Genomic DNA, 16,611 nt, shown 5'->3' with positions numbered 1-16,611 from the left:
TAATATGACATTTGAAATGTCTATTCCTTTGGAACTTTTGAGTATATTTACTATTCATTTTTATATTATTTGTTTCACTTTGGTTTATGATCTATTTCACTTGCTTTTGCAATGTAAACACGTTTCCCATGCCAATAAAGCCTTTTGAATTGAATTAAATTAACAGAAAGATATTGGTGGTATTTACGATGTTGTTTGTGCTCCATTGGTTGCCCTTTTCTCATGGCAACGTGCCACAAATGTTGCTGCTGTGATTACACATGGCTGTATTTCGCCTAAAAGATATGGGAGTTTATAGAATTCTTTGTGGGTCTGTGCGATCTGGGAATATGTGTCTCTGATGTGATCCCGACAGGAGGTTCTGAGCTAAATTGTAACCACCCACTTGAACCGGAACCTTTTCAAGCTACAACTGTGTTGCCTTCACGATCATGTGTATCGCAGAGCTTCATTTACATTCCCTTTACACAACTGATAAAAACGACGATGTCTCCTCCTCATCAAGCATGGATGATTTAAAAATGAACGTTAGTCATGTTCAAAAGCGTGCTTAATGCGTGGTCTTGGCCGACTGTGGAAGCTTAATTGATTTACTTAGAAGAAGGTAGGCTGGCTAAAAACAGTTTACAGTGTAAAATGCGAATCATTTATCTGCTTAGTTGCAGATGTTGTTGGAGGATTTATCATTGACAGTGTATTCATGTGCTGGTCGCGGCGGTGGTTTCACCCTCGTTGCTTTGATCCTCCTCCCCGCTTCAGTAGCGATTTGAACTACCGGTGTCATTCTTCCAATAGGTAATTGCAACATTGTAACGCATTGGAAAGATGGGGAGCACGACCTCTTGCTGTGTGTCTTCAAGTCCGAAGCTCCGAAGAAATGCTCATTCGAGGCTGGAGTCGTACAACACCGAGCCGGAGTTGAGTAGGGAGGATACGGGCTGCAACCTGCAGCACATCAGCGACCGAGAGAATGTCGACGGTAAAGTATAAAATAATTGCCTAATGTAGACCTATTAATGTTTAATGTTCTCGTGTGATGGTGGTGAGTGTTTTGAAACACGACTCAACATTTTGAAGTTCACACTGAATGTTTTATTGGTTTGGCTTGCCAAATAGGCTATAAATATAACATGTCTCTGCAACCTGGTCTCAGAGTATTTCGTATTGTAACGACCCTGGGTTTATAATACACTGGGTTTATAAGCGGGGAAATGGACTCTGCCTCGCGGCACAGTCGATCGCGCGCCGGACCTCGGGCTCGAAGGTCGAGGGTTCGAGACTTGCTCCCTGCTTGTTTCATTACAGTATTATTCTGTACGGAAACCAAGACACTCCATTTAATGTATTTTAAGTTTCATAAGGTATGCATTAATTTGTAGATGTCCATCACCCATTTCGTATGATATGTTAGGAATTCTGGCTAGGTGGCTAACGTTAGCTAGGTTAGGAGAAGGTTTAGCTAAAGGGTTAAGATTAGGGTTATTTGAGGGGTTAGTTAAAAGGGTTCATGTTAGGGGAAGGGTTAGCTAACACAGTAAGTAGTTGCAAAGTAGCTAAAAAGTAGTATGTAGTTGAAAGGTTGGATAATTAGCAAAAATGCTAAAGTTGACTGATGAGATTTGAACTCGCAACCTTTGGGTTGCTAGACGTTAGTGTTATATGCCTGATCAACCACCCTATTTATTTTTTTTGCCTTAAATAACCAGCTGTCTTATATAACCATACCACATGTAACATACCATACTAATTTTAGTATCCAGGATTTATATTTACTATGTTACATCTAGTGTATGAGACCAGGCTGCATGTCGGCAACATTTACTAGTGTGGGACCTTTATTGGTAATGTATAATATATGCATAGTCCTATCAGCAAGGATTTCTCCTCCCCCTGGCAATGGATCTATGTGATTGACTTAATGTATATATTAGGCCAGCCAGATTATCTGAATGTATGTTGTTACATATATTATTACATAGGTATTTCTATACATGGGGGCAGGCAGCATGGGCATCCAGACTGCCTCTCAGTCCCATGTGACATGTTGAAATATGGGTTGTCCCAAATAGCACCCTATTCCCATTAAAGAGCACTACTTTTGACCGTAGACTGAGCCTTTATAGGTCCTGGTCAAAAGTGGTGCACTATAGGGAATAGTGTGCCATTTGGGGGACAGCCTTGGTGCACCAGAGCAGACAACATCCTGTTCATAAATGCTTCTCTTTGTTTTCACTTGGAGCATGAAAGACACACCAACGGTGGCATGGTATAGCACTCTTTATAGAAACATATATTAAAAATGTATACATTTACTCTCAAAGTGTAAATGGGTATAACCTACTCAAGCTGGACCGACTCATGTAGAGATTACATTCTCTGAAGTTAAATATTGTAAGGTCTGCTCTGCAACACGCATGTCTGAAAATCCATGAACTGCAAAGTCTGCACATTTGACATCAACTGCTATTGGGGTTTCCTCCATTCCCTGTCACGACATCAGGCCACTGAAGATTCATCAGTAATTCTTATGTCCAGTGCTTAAAGTGGATTTAAATATAGGCCGGTACTCACTTTGTGTCCAGCCCAGTATTGTATATATTTAGGTGACAGTACTCCACAATATTTGATCCAATATTCTATAAGATATTCTGTTACTCAAGCAGTAGAATATTTTGAGGTGGTGGTACCGGTGTGTACCGGTCCAATTCAAACACGGGGTATGTCCAAGCCACAGTGAACCTACAGTGGTGGATAGAAGCTGTGACTGTCTGTACAGTTTTAATTATAGGCTGTCTCACTCTGCCTTGGCTCTTACTTCTGAGAGCTGGAATGGACAGAACAGCAAACCCATAATCTGGTGGTGTGGGTTTAATGCACCCAGGATGTTATTCTGGAGCAGCCTTGCGAGTCCCTAGAAACACCACCAATAACACCTCTGCTTTTGAGATTTAGCTTGAAGACGAGAGCAATGTGACACAGAGTATCCCTCTACTACACATATGGATGGTGAGGAAAAAAATAGAGGGAGGGAGATTAAAGAGAGACTGACAGAGAGAGAGATACTGGGGACTGCTCATTTCGTGATTTGAAAGGAGCATATTGGTGAATGTGTTTGTATTTATTATGGATCCCCATTAGCTGCTGCCAAAGCAGCAGCTCTTCTTCCTGGGGTCCAGCTAAATTAAGGCGGCTTATACAATGTTGGGTGTCTGTCAGACAGCATCCAGAGCCCTGGTCAAAAGTAGTGTACTATATATAGGGAATAGGGTGCTATTTGGGACGAGGTCTGTGAGTGAGGTCACAGACAGGATGGCGATGTGCTTCTGAACAGCAGACTGATCAGGGGGCTGTCTGTCGCTGTCCTACCACAGCAGTTGTGTGTGTGTTATCTGTAGCTGTCTTACCACAGCAGCAGCTGAAGCCTGTAGATGCAAATTACATGCCCAGCGGGACAAATCACTACTGAGAGAGACAAACTAATGCCTTCATTTAGAGATGGGGAGTCTTATGAGACACTATAAAGAGGGTTATTCACTTCTGAAAGGATGGACTGTTAACCCCAAGACTCTCATGGAATAAATCTCAGTATTTGTTATTAGAATACTCTTGTCTAAATAGTTCTGGGTCCCTCTTTTAAAAGACCTACAGGGTCGTTCCACGAATAGAGTACATTTTGTGTTGTGTAACTTGGTAAAAAAACATGACATTCTGATGTAATGAGCACATGTTCAACTTCATAAAAAACATGTTTTCCCATCTCCGGGGGTTGAATAAAAAAAAGTGACAATAGTAAGTGCCAATAAAGTAACAGGGTTGACCGTAACAGGGTTGACCGTAACAGGGTTGACCGTAACAGGGTTGAACGTAACAGGTTTGAACTTAACAGGGTTGAACGTAACAGGTTTGAACTTAACAGGGTTGATGGTAACAGGGTTGAGGTTTTCATCATAATCAGCCATAAATCTCCTTGTGACGGGGGAGATGGATGCTTGTTGTGGCAACCGGGAGTAGCAATTGAATGTAAGCTTCACCCCAAAAATGACATTGTTAAAATATTTCTAGCCTAACTATGGGTAACAGGGTTGATGTGTTATGCTCGACTCGCTCAGCTCAAACACCAGAAAATGGCTCAAAGTAGTAGAACCAGCTTCTACATTATTATTATTTTAAAAATTATTTCAAAAAATCATTTAAAATGGAATAGTTTCACCATAATAAAACGAGAGTTCTGTTCACATAACAGGGTTGACCTTAAAATGAGGGACAGATGTAAATTATTCACTAATAATATTAAATAAATAATTATCTTCAGAAATGACTGTCAAAGCAAGAACATAACTAGGGTTTTGCAATGATGGTAACAACTTGAAGAAATGTTGGCGTTAAGTGTGTAAAAAAAAAAGAAGACAAAATTAATTTGATTTAAATCAATTGATTCATTGAATTTCCATGTGGTATAATTAGTAAACTTAATTTAGTATAACATCATTGTTTTATTTAATATTGGTGCTGCACATATTTACTTATAATATCACAGACACTGGCAGTCTCGGGCAGTCTGGGTTATGTTATGTCTGACCCAGGCAGCCTGGGTTATGTCACATCCCATTTATGGCTTTGTGGCCCTGTCCTAAAGTGACTCTCTCCATCCTGTGTTTTTAAGCAGGGGTCATCACGACACTATTTCAAACCCCATGCTTGCCCTGTATGAACTGATCTCTTGGCTGATACTAAGATTAGATTTCAGACTGACGGGCCAGGCAGGCAGGCTGCTTTTGAAGAAATTCAGAGCATGTCTTACTTTGTCCAGAGATGACTCCTGGGTGGATCTGCCTCACATATGCACATGACAAATGGTACCCCATTCCCTTTATAGTGCTGTCAAGACTTCCGCCGAAGTTGGTTCCTCTCCTTGTTCGGGCGGCATTTGGCGGTCGGCGTCGCCGGTCTTCTAGCCATCATCGATCCACTTTTCATTTTCCATTTGTCTTGTCTTCCCACACACCTGGTTTCAATACCATCATTACATGTTGTGTATTTAACCCTCTGTTCCCCCCATGTCCTTGTCCGGAATTGTTTATTGTAAGTGTTTGTGCGCGTTATTCTGGTGTGCGACGGGTTTTGTACTTATTGTATTGATTGTTCTGTTTACGGTGATTTTTATACTGCACCGTTGTAACAGTTTTTGCTCTCCTGCGCCTGACTTCTCTGCCACCAGTACGCACCCCTTACAGTGCACTACCTTTCACAAGTGTCTGGGCTCTGGTCAAAAGTAGTTCAATGTATAGAGAATAGGATGCCATTTGGGACACAATTATTCTGTTGAGAATGGTGCCGACTGGCAAGGCCATTTTTTCTCATTACCTGAGTATAGAAGACAACATGTTCAATACCAACGATCCTGTGTCCTATATTCAGGAAATATCCTAGAATAAATATAATTTCTCTCTAGTTAAAATTTGAATAATATCTTTGAGCGAAAACTTATTTTGTAGAGAAAGAGAGAGAGAAAGAGGTAGGGAGAGAGAGAGATGGTCACAAAGAAATAGACACTCTCAGAGGGGGGGTGGGGGGGGGGACAACGCAGTCTTATGTTCTCTCTGTCACACAAAGCTTACTGTGTTCCTGAATCCTGCCTTAAGATGATTGCTCATTCTGCAGACCAGGGCGCCAGGCAGGCATCAGCTGACGCTCCTATTTAAGTTTATAGATGCAGGGAGTCTCTCCTCTCTTCTCTCTGTGGGGTTTGTGTAATGGTATCTTGTTATTAAGTCCATAATGGGCTCTCAGGGTTGGGTGAGCTAAGACACGGCTTGCGTCCCAAATGGAACCCTATTCCCCATAGGGCTCTGGTCAAATGTAGCACAATATATAGGGAATAGGGTGCCATTTGGGACGCACTGACCTAACATGCTGGGTGCTTTGAAGTCGACTTATAGCTCATTACTTGGAAGTAATTGATGATGAAAGGGTGAGGAAAGGGTTTCTATCATCTTGAATGTAATGGGGAAGAACTCCTGTAGCCTTCTGGAGGTGTTCTAAACATGCCCTCTCCTTTGTATTTATCAATGTAGTGGCTAGATTCCATTCATTGCACTAATTATTTGGTGCAGAAGGAACATCCTTTATTGATTATATGGTCAGAAACGGTCTATATATTATTATGACTCTGCATGAGTCCCTTGCCATGTTATTCTCTCCCCCCATGTGACTAGCGTGTGCATTGTACGTGGAGTAGTCAACAGGAAGTGAGATGCAGCATTTTTAAAACTAGAAACCCTTTCCTCAACTGTCTTTATTCTCTCTTACATTTATCACTGCCTATATATGTCAAATAGACTGGTTTATTATCAGATATAAGATGGTGCTCACTGCTCATGCCTTGAAGAAAACGTCTTGTAATGTATCACAAGCTCTGTGTGCTTCAGGCCTGTTGAGATATACAGTTGAAGTCGGGAGTTTACATACACCTTAGCCAAATACATTTAAACTCAGGTTTTTCACAATTCCTGACATTTAATCCTAGTAATAATTTCCTGTTTTAGGTCAGTTAGGATCACCACTTTCTTTCACATTTCATTTTAAATGTCAGAATAATGGTAGAGATAATTATTTATTTCAGCTTTTATTTCTTTCATCACATTCCTAGTGGGTCAGAAGTTTACATACTCTCAATTAGAATTTGGTAGCATTGCCTTTAAATTGTTTAACTTGGGTCAAACGTTTTGGGTAGCCTTCCACAAGCTTCCCACAAAAAGATGGGTGAATTTTTGCCCATTCCTCCTGACAGAGCTGGTGTAACTGAGTCAGGTTTGTAGGCCTCCTTGCTCGCACATGCTTTTTCAGTTGTGCTCACACATTTTCTATAGGATTGAGGTGATGGCCACTCCGATACCTTGACTTTGTTGTCCTTAAGCCATTTGACCACAACTTTGGAAGTACGCTTGGGGTCATTGTCCATTTGGAAGACCCATTTGAGACCAAGCTTTAACTTCCTGACTGATGTCTTGAGATGTTGCTTCAATATATCCACATAATTTTCCTCCCTCATGATGCCATATATTTTGTAAAGTGCACCAGTCCCTCCTGCAGCAAAGCACCCCCACAACATTATGCTGCCACCCCCGTGCTTCACAGTTGGGATGGTGTTCTTCTTGCAAGCCTCCCCCTTTTTCCTCCAAACATAACAATGGTCATAATGGCCAAACAGTTCTATTTTTGTTTCATCAGACCAGAGGACATTTCTCCAAAAAGTACAATCTTTGTCCCCATGTGCAGTTGCAAACCGTAGTCTGGCTTTTTTATGGCAGTTTTGGAGCAGTGGCTTCTTCCTTGCTGAGTGGCCTTTCAGGTAATGTCGATATAGGACTTGTTTTACTGTGGATATAGATACTTTTGTACCTGTTTCCTCCAGCATCTTCACAAGGTCCTTTGCTGTTGTTCTGGAATTGATTTGCACTTTTCGCACCAAAGTACGTTCATCTCTAGGAGACAGAATGCGTCTCCTTCCTGAGCATTATGACGGATGCGTGGTCCCATGGTGTTTATACTTGCGTACTATTGTTTGTACAGATGGACGTGGTACCTTCAGGTATTTGTAAATTGCTCCCAATGATAAACCAGACTTGTGGAGGTCTACAATTCTTTTTCGGAGGTCTTGGCTGATTTCTTTTGATTTTCCCATGATGTCAAGCAAAGAGGCACTGAGTTTGAAGGTAGGACTTGAAATTCATCCACAGGTACACCTCCTATAGACTCAAATTATGTAAATTAGCCTATCAGAAGCTTCTAAAGCCATGCCATCATTTTCTGGAATTTTTCTAGCTGTTTAAAGGCACAGTCAACTTAGTGTATGTAAACCTCTGACCCCCTGGAATTGTGATACAGTGAATTATAAGTAGTGATTATAAATGAAATAATCTGTCTGTAAACAATTGTTGGAAAAATGACTTGTGTCATGCACAAAGTAGATGTCCTAACCGACTTGCCAAAACTATAGTTTGTTAACAAGACATTTGTGGAGTGGTTGAAAAACGTGTTTTAATGACTCCAACCTAAGTGTATGTAAACTTTTGACTTCAACTGTACAAGTTAGCTGTTATGGTACAGTTTGACACAGTAGGAGAAACGGGGGACAGACAATCTCACTGTTCTTTCATACATTTTCCACCACTTTCAACTCCATTTCTGTTTCTTCTTCTCTTCATCACTCGCTCCCTATTCCTCCCCTCCTGTCTCCTCCTTCCTACTTCTCTGTCTGTAGACACCGGCCTCATCTGAAATTATGCAAATGTAGAGATGCTTAGACGCTGTCCTATTTCCTTTTAATACTTTTAATATTCTGTTAAAACTGGTGGTTTTGAAGAGAGGAAAAGGTAAGCATTTTTACATAACCTTTTGACTGTAATCACAAACCAATCATCTCTATACCTGGAATTAGTGTGCCTTAAACCATTGAATGTGTCTGTCCAAAAAGAAATGTCTAAAGTTTGCAGGAAGGAGAGAAGTTAAATTCCCGCTTACTGCTAATTAATCATTTCTAGCAGATTAAGCCTTGGCAGGAGTATGAGAGGTGGTTAGTTGATTTATTGACCAGTAAAAGGAGAGTCATTTATTCCCATCAGTGAGCATCTCATCACATGAATAACCCATTTAGAAGCATTGGTGTCATTGGCCTTCAATAACGTGCTCAGAGGAAATCATTTACTGCCAATCTGATTTTCACTTGCCATTATGCAAATAATGCAATTATACAAATCTGAGTTGTCTGGTGTTGAGTAAGATTCTTGGATTCTTTAGTTGCAGAGAAATAGTCTTCTCAGGGGAAGACTGAAGCAATTAGTTACATATATGATTGACAAGACTAATGGTGCTCTGGCCTTAGTCTGGCCCTGTCAGTGCTACTTTTCTCACCCATAGGGCTCTGGTCAAATGTAGTGCACTATATAAGGGATAAGATGCTATTTTGGACACAGGCTGTGTTTGCTAAGTGACAGGATGGATGATACAGACAGTCGTTTGGTAGTAGTAGCTGTTTTTGTTAATTCTATCCCTTCTGACATTTGCATGTTTTGCTTTGGGTTAGGAGTTTATAAAGGAAGTGTCATTCTGTTCAGTTGACACAAAGATGCATTTATGTGCAAAGTATTTGCAGCAACTATCAGTCAGTAATATTAAGAGAATCCTTTTAGCGTAGTGAGAGCCACACAAAAGAATGGCAGCCAGTAGTCATCTGGTCAACACTGTAAATACTCATGTTGACATTACTGGACTAGATCCTTAGGAGGAGTCCTCTTGTAAAGTATCAACAGAGACAGAGAGCAGAGGAAACAAGTGTTGTTATTTCTTCAGGGATTTTCTAGGGTTGCCTTACACTTAAGACCTTTCGCAAATTATATGGAAGTATTTTACAGCTTATTTTTTTAAATTGACTACTCTATCATTCTCCCATTATCTTCATACCGATATTCTCAAACTGAAAACTCTATTGTTTTGGACCAAATCTAAATGTGTTGTTGCTGTATTGAATCCTTAAATCTATTCAATCCCTGTTGTTAAGTCTAACAGAAACAACAACAAAAATGGCCCCCTCCCTCCTGCCTGCCCCAGTCACCTGTCACTAGTCAGCCGCAGGCATCCAATGTTTCCAAACAAACATGTGACTGTGATATGTGGCCTGCGTTGTGGTAGCCCCAGCCTCTGTTCTTTCCTCCTTTATGCCTCGCTCTCTGCCTCTCTCTCTGTCTCTCTCTCTCTCTCTCTGCCTCTCTCTCTCTCTGCCTCTCTCTCTCTCTGCCTCTCTCTCTCTCTCTGCCTCTCTCTCTCTCTCTGCCTCTCTCTCTCTGTCTGTCTCTCTCTCTCTCTCTGTCTCTCTCTCGCTCTCTGTCTCTCTCTCTCTCTCTGCCTCTCTCTCTCGCTCTCTGTCTCTCTCTCTCTCTCTCTCTCTCTCTCTCTCTCTCTCTGTTCACAGGACTGTTTAACGGTCCCATTCTTAATTCATAAAGCCTATCAGAGAACAGCAGGCCTACGCTACAGGCGATAGCCTTCACTTACACGGGCTGCATCCCAAATGGCACCATATTCCCTACATAATATTTGGTGATTTTCCACCTGAGATTTACCCAGCACCAGTGTGTCACCAGTGTTTATGTTAATGTTAGCTCTAGTGTTATTTTGTTTCCATCAGGAGTGGGACACTAAAGACTTGGGGAAGAATAAACTACTGGCGATTTGCAAAGAGCAGAATAAACAACCCCTGCATCATCAAGATAGTTGCTTTGTGATGTTTTAGTTCTAGAAAGGTGTTAACCCATGTTCACAGTGAGCCATTGTTATGTAAATAAAAGCTGAAAAGTACCAGTTGCCAGGTCCAGTTGCCAGGTCCAGTTGCTTGACCCCCAAGTCAGTGCAGGTCCACCGAGGCCATGACCCAGTGCGACATGTGTGCCGGTCCGTGTGTGCCGGTCCGTGGAGATAGAAACAGAAAAGTCACACTGGGGTAATTCTCAGGTGGGAAACTCTGCATAATGCTCTACTTTTGACTAGAGCCCTATGGGTCTTGGTCATAAGGGCTCTAGTCAAAAGTAGTGCACTATAAAGGGAATAGGGTGCCCCTAAATCTTTGTTAAAGTTTACCAGCAGTGCTGTCTATGAATTCCATTAATGTTCCACAGTTGACTCCCGATAAGTGTGCTGCAGTTCACCACAAGTCCCAAATACATACATGTTCTATAATATACTGTATCTGTGTCACCTTTAACCAAGGTGATGAATTTACCTAAACACACCATGTTTACATTAAGCTGTACAGTAAGCTTGTGGTCACTGTACATGTGTTTTATGAATGAATGGAATGTCAAAGAAAACACAGGGTAACTGACTGGCTTAAAGCACCTTGGTTTACACCGCTCTATCTCATAAAGAGAACATAACTGAAACCAGTTGAACCATACTATTCAGGCCAACCATTTTTTTTGTGTCATAATACTTGTTTTGAGTAATAACATGGACTAATTGTCAACACTCTCAGGGCTGATTTCCCAGACATACATTTTCCATTGAAAGTTTTTCTTAGTCCAGAACTAGGCTTAATCTTTGTCAGGAGTTTAGCTACTTTCAGATACTCTACTAATGCCTGGGCCATGAACGTTACATTCCTGATATTCATACTACTCTTCCACAGTCAAATGCATTTCCTCAATGACCTACTATTTATATTTTACCATATAAATCAATTAAAGACAACCAGAAATGTAATGAAGCTTTTACAGTGGTTCGCCCTGTAATGAATAATTGTATTGCACCTCTCAGTCTTTGCCAAAAATACTTCACAACTAGTCCTTACATTGAACACGCGTGCTCACTCACCTTATGTAAATAAGTGTTCAGACCCTTTGATATGAGACTCAAAATTGAGCTCGGGTGCATCCTATTTTGGTTGATCATCATTGAGATGTTTCTACAACTTTATTGGAGTCCACCTGTGGTAAATTCAATTGACTGGACATGATTTGGAAAGGCACACTCCTGTCTATATAAGGTCCCCCAGTTGACAGTGCACGTCAGAGCAAAAACCAAGCCATGAGGTCGAAGGAATTGTCCGTAGAGCCCTAGAGCCCTGACTCGACACAACAGCATTGTGTCGAGTCACAGATCTAGGGAAGGGCACCAAAAAATGTCTGCAGCATTGAAGGTCCCTAAGAACACAGTGGCCCCCATCATTCTTAAATGGAAGAAGTTTGAACCACCAAGACTCTTCCTAGAGCTGGCCGCCCGGCCAAACTGAGCAATCGGGGGAGAAGGGCCTTGGTCAAGGAGGTGACCAAGAACCCGATGGTCACTCTGACAGACCACCAGAGTTCCTCTGTGGAGATGGGACAACCTTCCAGAAGTATAACCATATCTGCAGCACTCCACCGATCAGGCCTTTATGGTAGAGTGGCCAGACAGAAGCCACTCCTTAGTAAAAGGCACATGACAGCCAGAGTTTGCCAAAAGACACCTAAAGGACTCTCAGACCATGAGAAACAAGATTCTCTGGTCTGATGAAACCAAGATTTGGCCTGAATACCTTCACATCTGGAGGAAACCTGGCACCATCCCTACGGTGAAGCATGGTGATGGCAGCATTATGCTGTGAGGATGTTTTTCAGTGGCAGGGACTGGGAGACTAGTCAGGATCGAGGGAAGGATGAACGGTGCAAAGTACAGAGAGCACCTTGATGAAAACCTACTCCAGAGCGCTTAGGACCTCAGACTGGGGCGAAAGTTCTCCTTCCAACAGGACAACTACCCAAAGCACACAGCCAAGACAACACGGGAGTGGCTTTGGGACAAGTCTCTGAATGTCCTTGAGTGGCCCAGCCAGAGCCTGGACTTGAAACCGATTTAATATCTCTGGAGAGACCTGAAAATATCTGTGCAACAACGCTCCCCATCTAACCTGACAGCGCTTGAGAGGATCTGCAGGGAAGAATGAGTTACTCCCCAAATACAGCTGTGCCAAGCTTGTAGCGTCATACCCAATAAGACTTGAGGCTGTAATCACTGCTAAAGGTGCTTCAACAAACTACTGAGTAAAGGGTCTGAATACTTATGTAAATGTGATATTTAAGTTTATTTTATTTTATACATTTGCAAAGATTTCTACAAATCTGTTTTGCTTTGTCATTATGGAGTATTGTGTGTAGATTTATGAGGGGAAAACACAATTTAATCAATTTTAGAATACGGCTGGAAAGTAACAAAATGTGGAAAAGGTCAAGGGGTCTGAATACTTTCCAAATGCACTGTAAGGCTTTGTAATAAATATAATCTAGTGATACATCATTTGACATTTCTACCATCCATTGTGGGAGGAGAGCCAACCTTTCTATTAATTGCAATGCATTTTATAGCCCCTATAAATGCTAGGTTACACTGTTTCTTCTGTTAACAGTCTCAGTATCAACATTTCCAATAAACAAAAAAAACTGGGAAAAATCTGTAGACATGCTGAGAGAAAATGTTCCTGCCTCGTGTTGCCATCTATTTTGTGAACTTCACCAGTCCCTCCTGCAGCAAAGCACCTTCACAACATGATGCTGCCCAACAGTTCTATTTTTGTTTCATCAGACCAGAGGACATTTCTCCAAAAAGTACAATCTTTGTCCCCATGTGCAGTTGCAAACCGTAGTCTGTCTTTTTTATGACGGTTTTGGAGCAGTGGCTTCTTCCTTGCCGAGTGGCCTTTCAGGTTATGTTGATATAGGACTCGTTTTACTGTGGATATAGATACTTTTGTACCTGTTTCCTCCAGCATCTTCACAAGGTATATTGCTGTTGTTCTGGGATCGATGTGCACTTTTCACACCAGAATACGTTCATCTCTAGGAGACAGAACGCGTCTCCTTCCTGAACGGTATGACGGCTGCGTGGTCCCATGGTGTTTATATTGCGTACTATTGTTTGTACAGATGAACGTGGTACCTTCAGATGTTTGGAAATTGCTCCCAGGGATGAACCAGACTTGTGGAGGTCTACGTTTTTTTCTGCGGTCTTGGTTGATTTCTTTTGATTTTCCATTGATGTCAAGCAAAGAGGCACTGAGTTTGAAGGTAGGCCTTGAAATACATCCACAGGTACACCTCCAATTGACTCAAATTATGTCAATTAGCCTATGAGAAGCTTCTAAAGCTATGACATAATTTTCTGGAATTTTCCAAGCTGTTTAAAGGCACAGTCAACTTAGTGTATGTAAACTTCTGACCCACTGGAATTGTTATATAGTGAATTCTAAGTGAAATAATCTGTCCGCAAACAATTGTTGGAAGAATTACTTGTGTCATGCACAAAGTAGATGTCCTAACCTACTTGCCAAAACTATAGTTTGTTAACAAGAAATTTGTGGAGTGGTTGAAAAACTAGTTTTAATGACTCCAACCTAAGTGTAAACTTTCGACTTCAACTGTAGTTGCTCTATTGATGGTCTTAAACTGCAGTAATTTATGTCTGAGATTATATGAACATGACTGGGCATTCTAACGTAACATTCATTCGTCGTCATGAATATAGCATAGCGTCTCCCAGGTCTTCCTCACATTTTAGTTTTACATGTTTTGTGTCATCGGGAAAAGCCTTTATCATCCTCAACTTTAGAGGTTTGTCAGACTGTCTTACAATATTTTCAATCATTTTGCTTGTCCAGTGTTTGCTGCACAGAGAAAATAGTGTTGTGTCTGCAAAAATTCACCTCATCTCAGTCAGACTGGTCTTCCCTGGCTGCCTGACCCCGATGAGACCCCTGTCACCATCTGATCCTGCTCAGATGAGGCATGACAAATAATTACATTGGTGTACATTTATACATTGTATTATCCATGAATAGAATCAATGGTTCAACAATTGAAATGACCATTATTCCCAGATCCCAGACTGTAGTCTACCCATCAACTCAAGATGGAACTTAGTATCCATTCACTGATTGTTATAATATAATGCAAAATTGTACGGACCAACCCCATTCCGTACAAATGTGCGCAACCGCAACATTCAAACGAGGCATCAAAGAAAACTAATGGGACTGTAGCGACTGTGTTGACTTCAAAATCTGGGGTGTGAACTAGGTTTCTATTCTAGCGTTGATCGACATGGTAATGGCGATCAACATGGTATTGGAGAAAAGTTGAAAAAACGGAACCTCCGTTAAAATATGACACGCCACGATGTAACGTACAGCACGCATAAAGCAACTATTTCTGTCTTACAATCTCTCTCCACCAGGGGTAGCACTTCGCTCATCCTTTAAAAACAAGAAATGGACAGTGACGGGGGTGGGGGGTCGTTTCCCCACCCGCCATTTTTAAAAAGACCCGACGGGGCTCATTGCCTGCTTGAATTATGCAGAAACGGGCCGTGTTTAGGTCATGTAATTGATTATGTTGGAAAGGGGAGAAATTGTGCTTTGCAATGGTATTGACATTACAGTTGATCTGGAAGTATTATGTTTTTGGTGCGCTAAAATAAGGGCAATTGTACGGACCAAGGCGATGTACGAGGTTATGTGAGTTTACTTTACTAGCTCAGAACTAGGAATATTTTTTCTTCTTCTGTCAAACAGCAGTTACTTTGCCCGCTAGATTAGTGAACTAAAGAGTGGCCATTTTCTGCTCGGCTGGCTTTTACAACTCAGAGAAAAAGCACAACACAGACAGCAGCTGCCTCTGTTCCTCTCTCCCGAGCTGGTCCTATACGCCAGCCTTTCAGAAGCTTTGCCTTCACACAGCCTGTCTGCAAGCTCTATGGTGACTGTACGGTCCTAAATCCACCGGAAAACAGCCTACCCAGAATGTGGGTGTCACACCCTGACCATAGTAAGCTGTTTATTCTCTGTGTTGGTTGGGGCGTGATTGTGACTTGGGTGGGTCATCTAGGTGAATTTGTATGTCTATGGTGGCCTGATATGGTGCCCAATCAGAGGCAGCTGTTTAAATATGATTGGGGATCATATTTAGGTAGCCATTTCCCCAGGGTTATTAGTGGGCTCTTGTCTACATTTAGTTGCTTGAGTGCACACCAGTAGCTTCATGTTTCGTTTGTGCTTTATTGTTTTGTTTTTTGGGTGAGTTTCAGTTTATTAAAATATGTGGAACTCTACTCACGCTGCGCCTTGGTCTACTCATTACTACAAACGTGACAGAAGATCCCACCAACAAAGGACCAAGCAGTGTGCCCAGGAGGAGGAAGTATCCTGGACTTGGGAAGAGATCCTGGATGGGAAGAGATCCTGGACTTGGGAGGAAATCCTGGCGGACAGGATTGCCTTCCTTGGCGGGAGTCGCCTAGGAGCATGAGAGGACAGCAACAACGTCGGGGTGGAAGCTCACAGAAACCCCAATAATTTTTTGAGGGGAGCACATGGAGCCAGTCAGGGAGTCGAGTGAGGAGCTCGATGCAAGATTCCGGAGAGAGGTGCTGGCGTTGAGAACGCTGCAGAGCGGGCGTGCTGAGGTGCGTGTCATCAGCCTGGTGTCACCTGTACCGGTCCCACGCATCAGGTCTCCAGTGCGCCTCCACAGTCCAGTACGTCCTGTGCCTCCTCTCCGCACTCGCCCTGAAGTGCGTGTCATCAGCCCGGTGCCACCTGTACCAGTCCCACGCATCAGGTCTCCAGTGCGCCTCCACAGTCCAGTACGTCCTGTGCCTCCTCTCCGCACTTGCCCTGAGGTGCGTGTCATCAGCCCGGTGCCACCTGTGCCGGTCCCACGCATCGGGCCTCCAGTGCACCTCCACAGTCCAGAGCTTCCGGGAACAGTTCCCAGTCCAGAGCTTCCGGCAACGGTCCCCAGTCTGGAGCTTCCGGCGACGGTCCCCAGTCTGGAGCTTCCGGCGACGGTCCCCAGTCTGGAGCTTCCGGCGACGGTCCCCAGTCTGGAGCTTCCGGCGAAGGTCCGCAGTCCGGAACCTCCTGAGACGGTCCGCAGTCCGGAACCTCCTGAGACGGTCCGCAGTCCGGAACTCTACTCACGCTGCGCCTTGGTCTACTCATTACGACAAACGTGACAGTGGGGGAGGGGGTCATGCACCCCTGGGTTTAAGTATAACTTTAGTATAACTGAAGCTTTAAGTGAGAGG

General features: G+C 42.7%; 1 protein-coding gene across 6 annotated transcripts in view; it reads left to right on the top strand.

Moving 5' to 3' along the window:
* Window positions 1-218: 218 nt before the first annotated feature.
* LOC110508781 (cyclin-Y) overlaps window positions 219-16,611 on the top strand; it is a 31,656-nt gene continuing 15,263 nt past the window's right edge. For 4 of the 6 annotated variants that reach the window (XR_016492721.1, XR_016492720.1, XM_036966752.2 and 1 more), the window contains exons 1-2: window positions 219-604; window positions 796-979. Coding sequence is in view for 4 of the 6 variants with exons in the window: in XM_036966752.2 (XP_036822647.1) it covers window positions 826-979 (154 nt within the window). In the remaining 2 variants the exon portion in view is untranslated. The remainder of the gene's footprint in view (window positions 605-795; window positions 980-16,611) is intronic. The other 2 variants (XM_036966753.2, XM_036966751.2) reach the window with 2 other exon arrangements.

This window comes from Oncorhynchus mykiss, chromosome 28 (assembly GCF_057628025.1).
Source record: "Oncorhynchus mykiss isolate SJ-2025 chromosome 28, ASM5762802v1, whole genome shotgun sequence".
Lineage (NCBI taxonomy): Eukaryota > Metazoa > Chordata > Actinopteri > Salmoniformes > Salmonidae > Oncorhynchus > Oncorhynchus mykiss.
The sequence above is the reverse complement of the archived record's forward strand: the minus strand, read 5'-3'. Positions and strand labels throughout refer to the sequence as shown.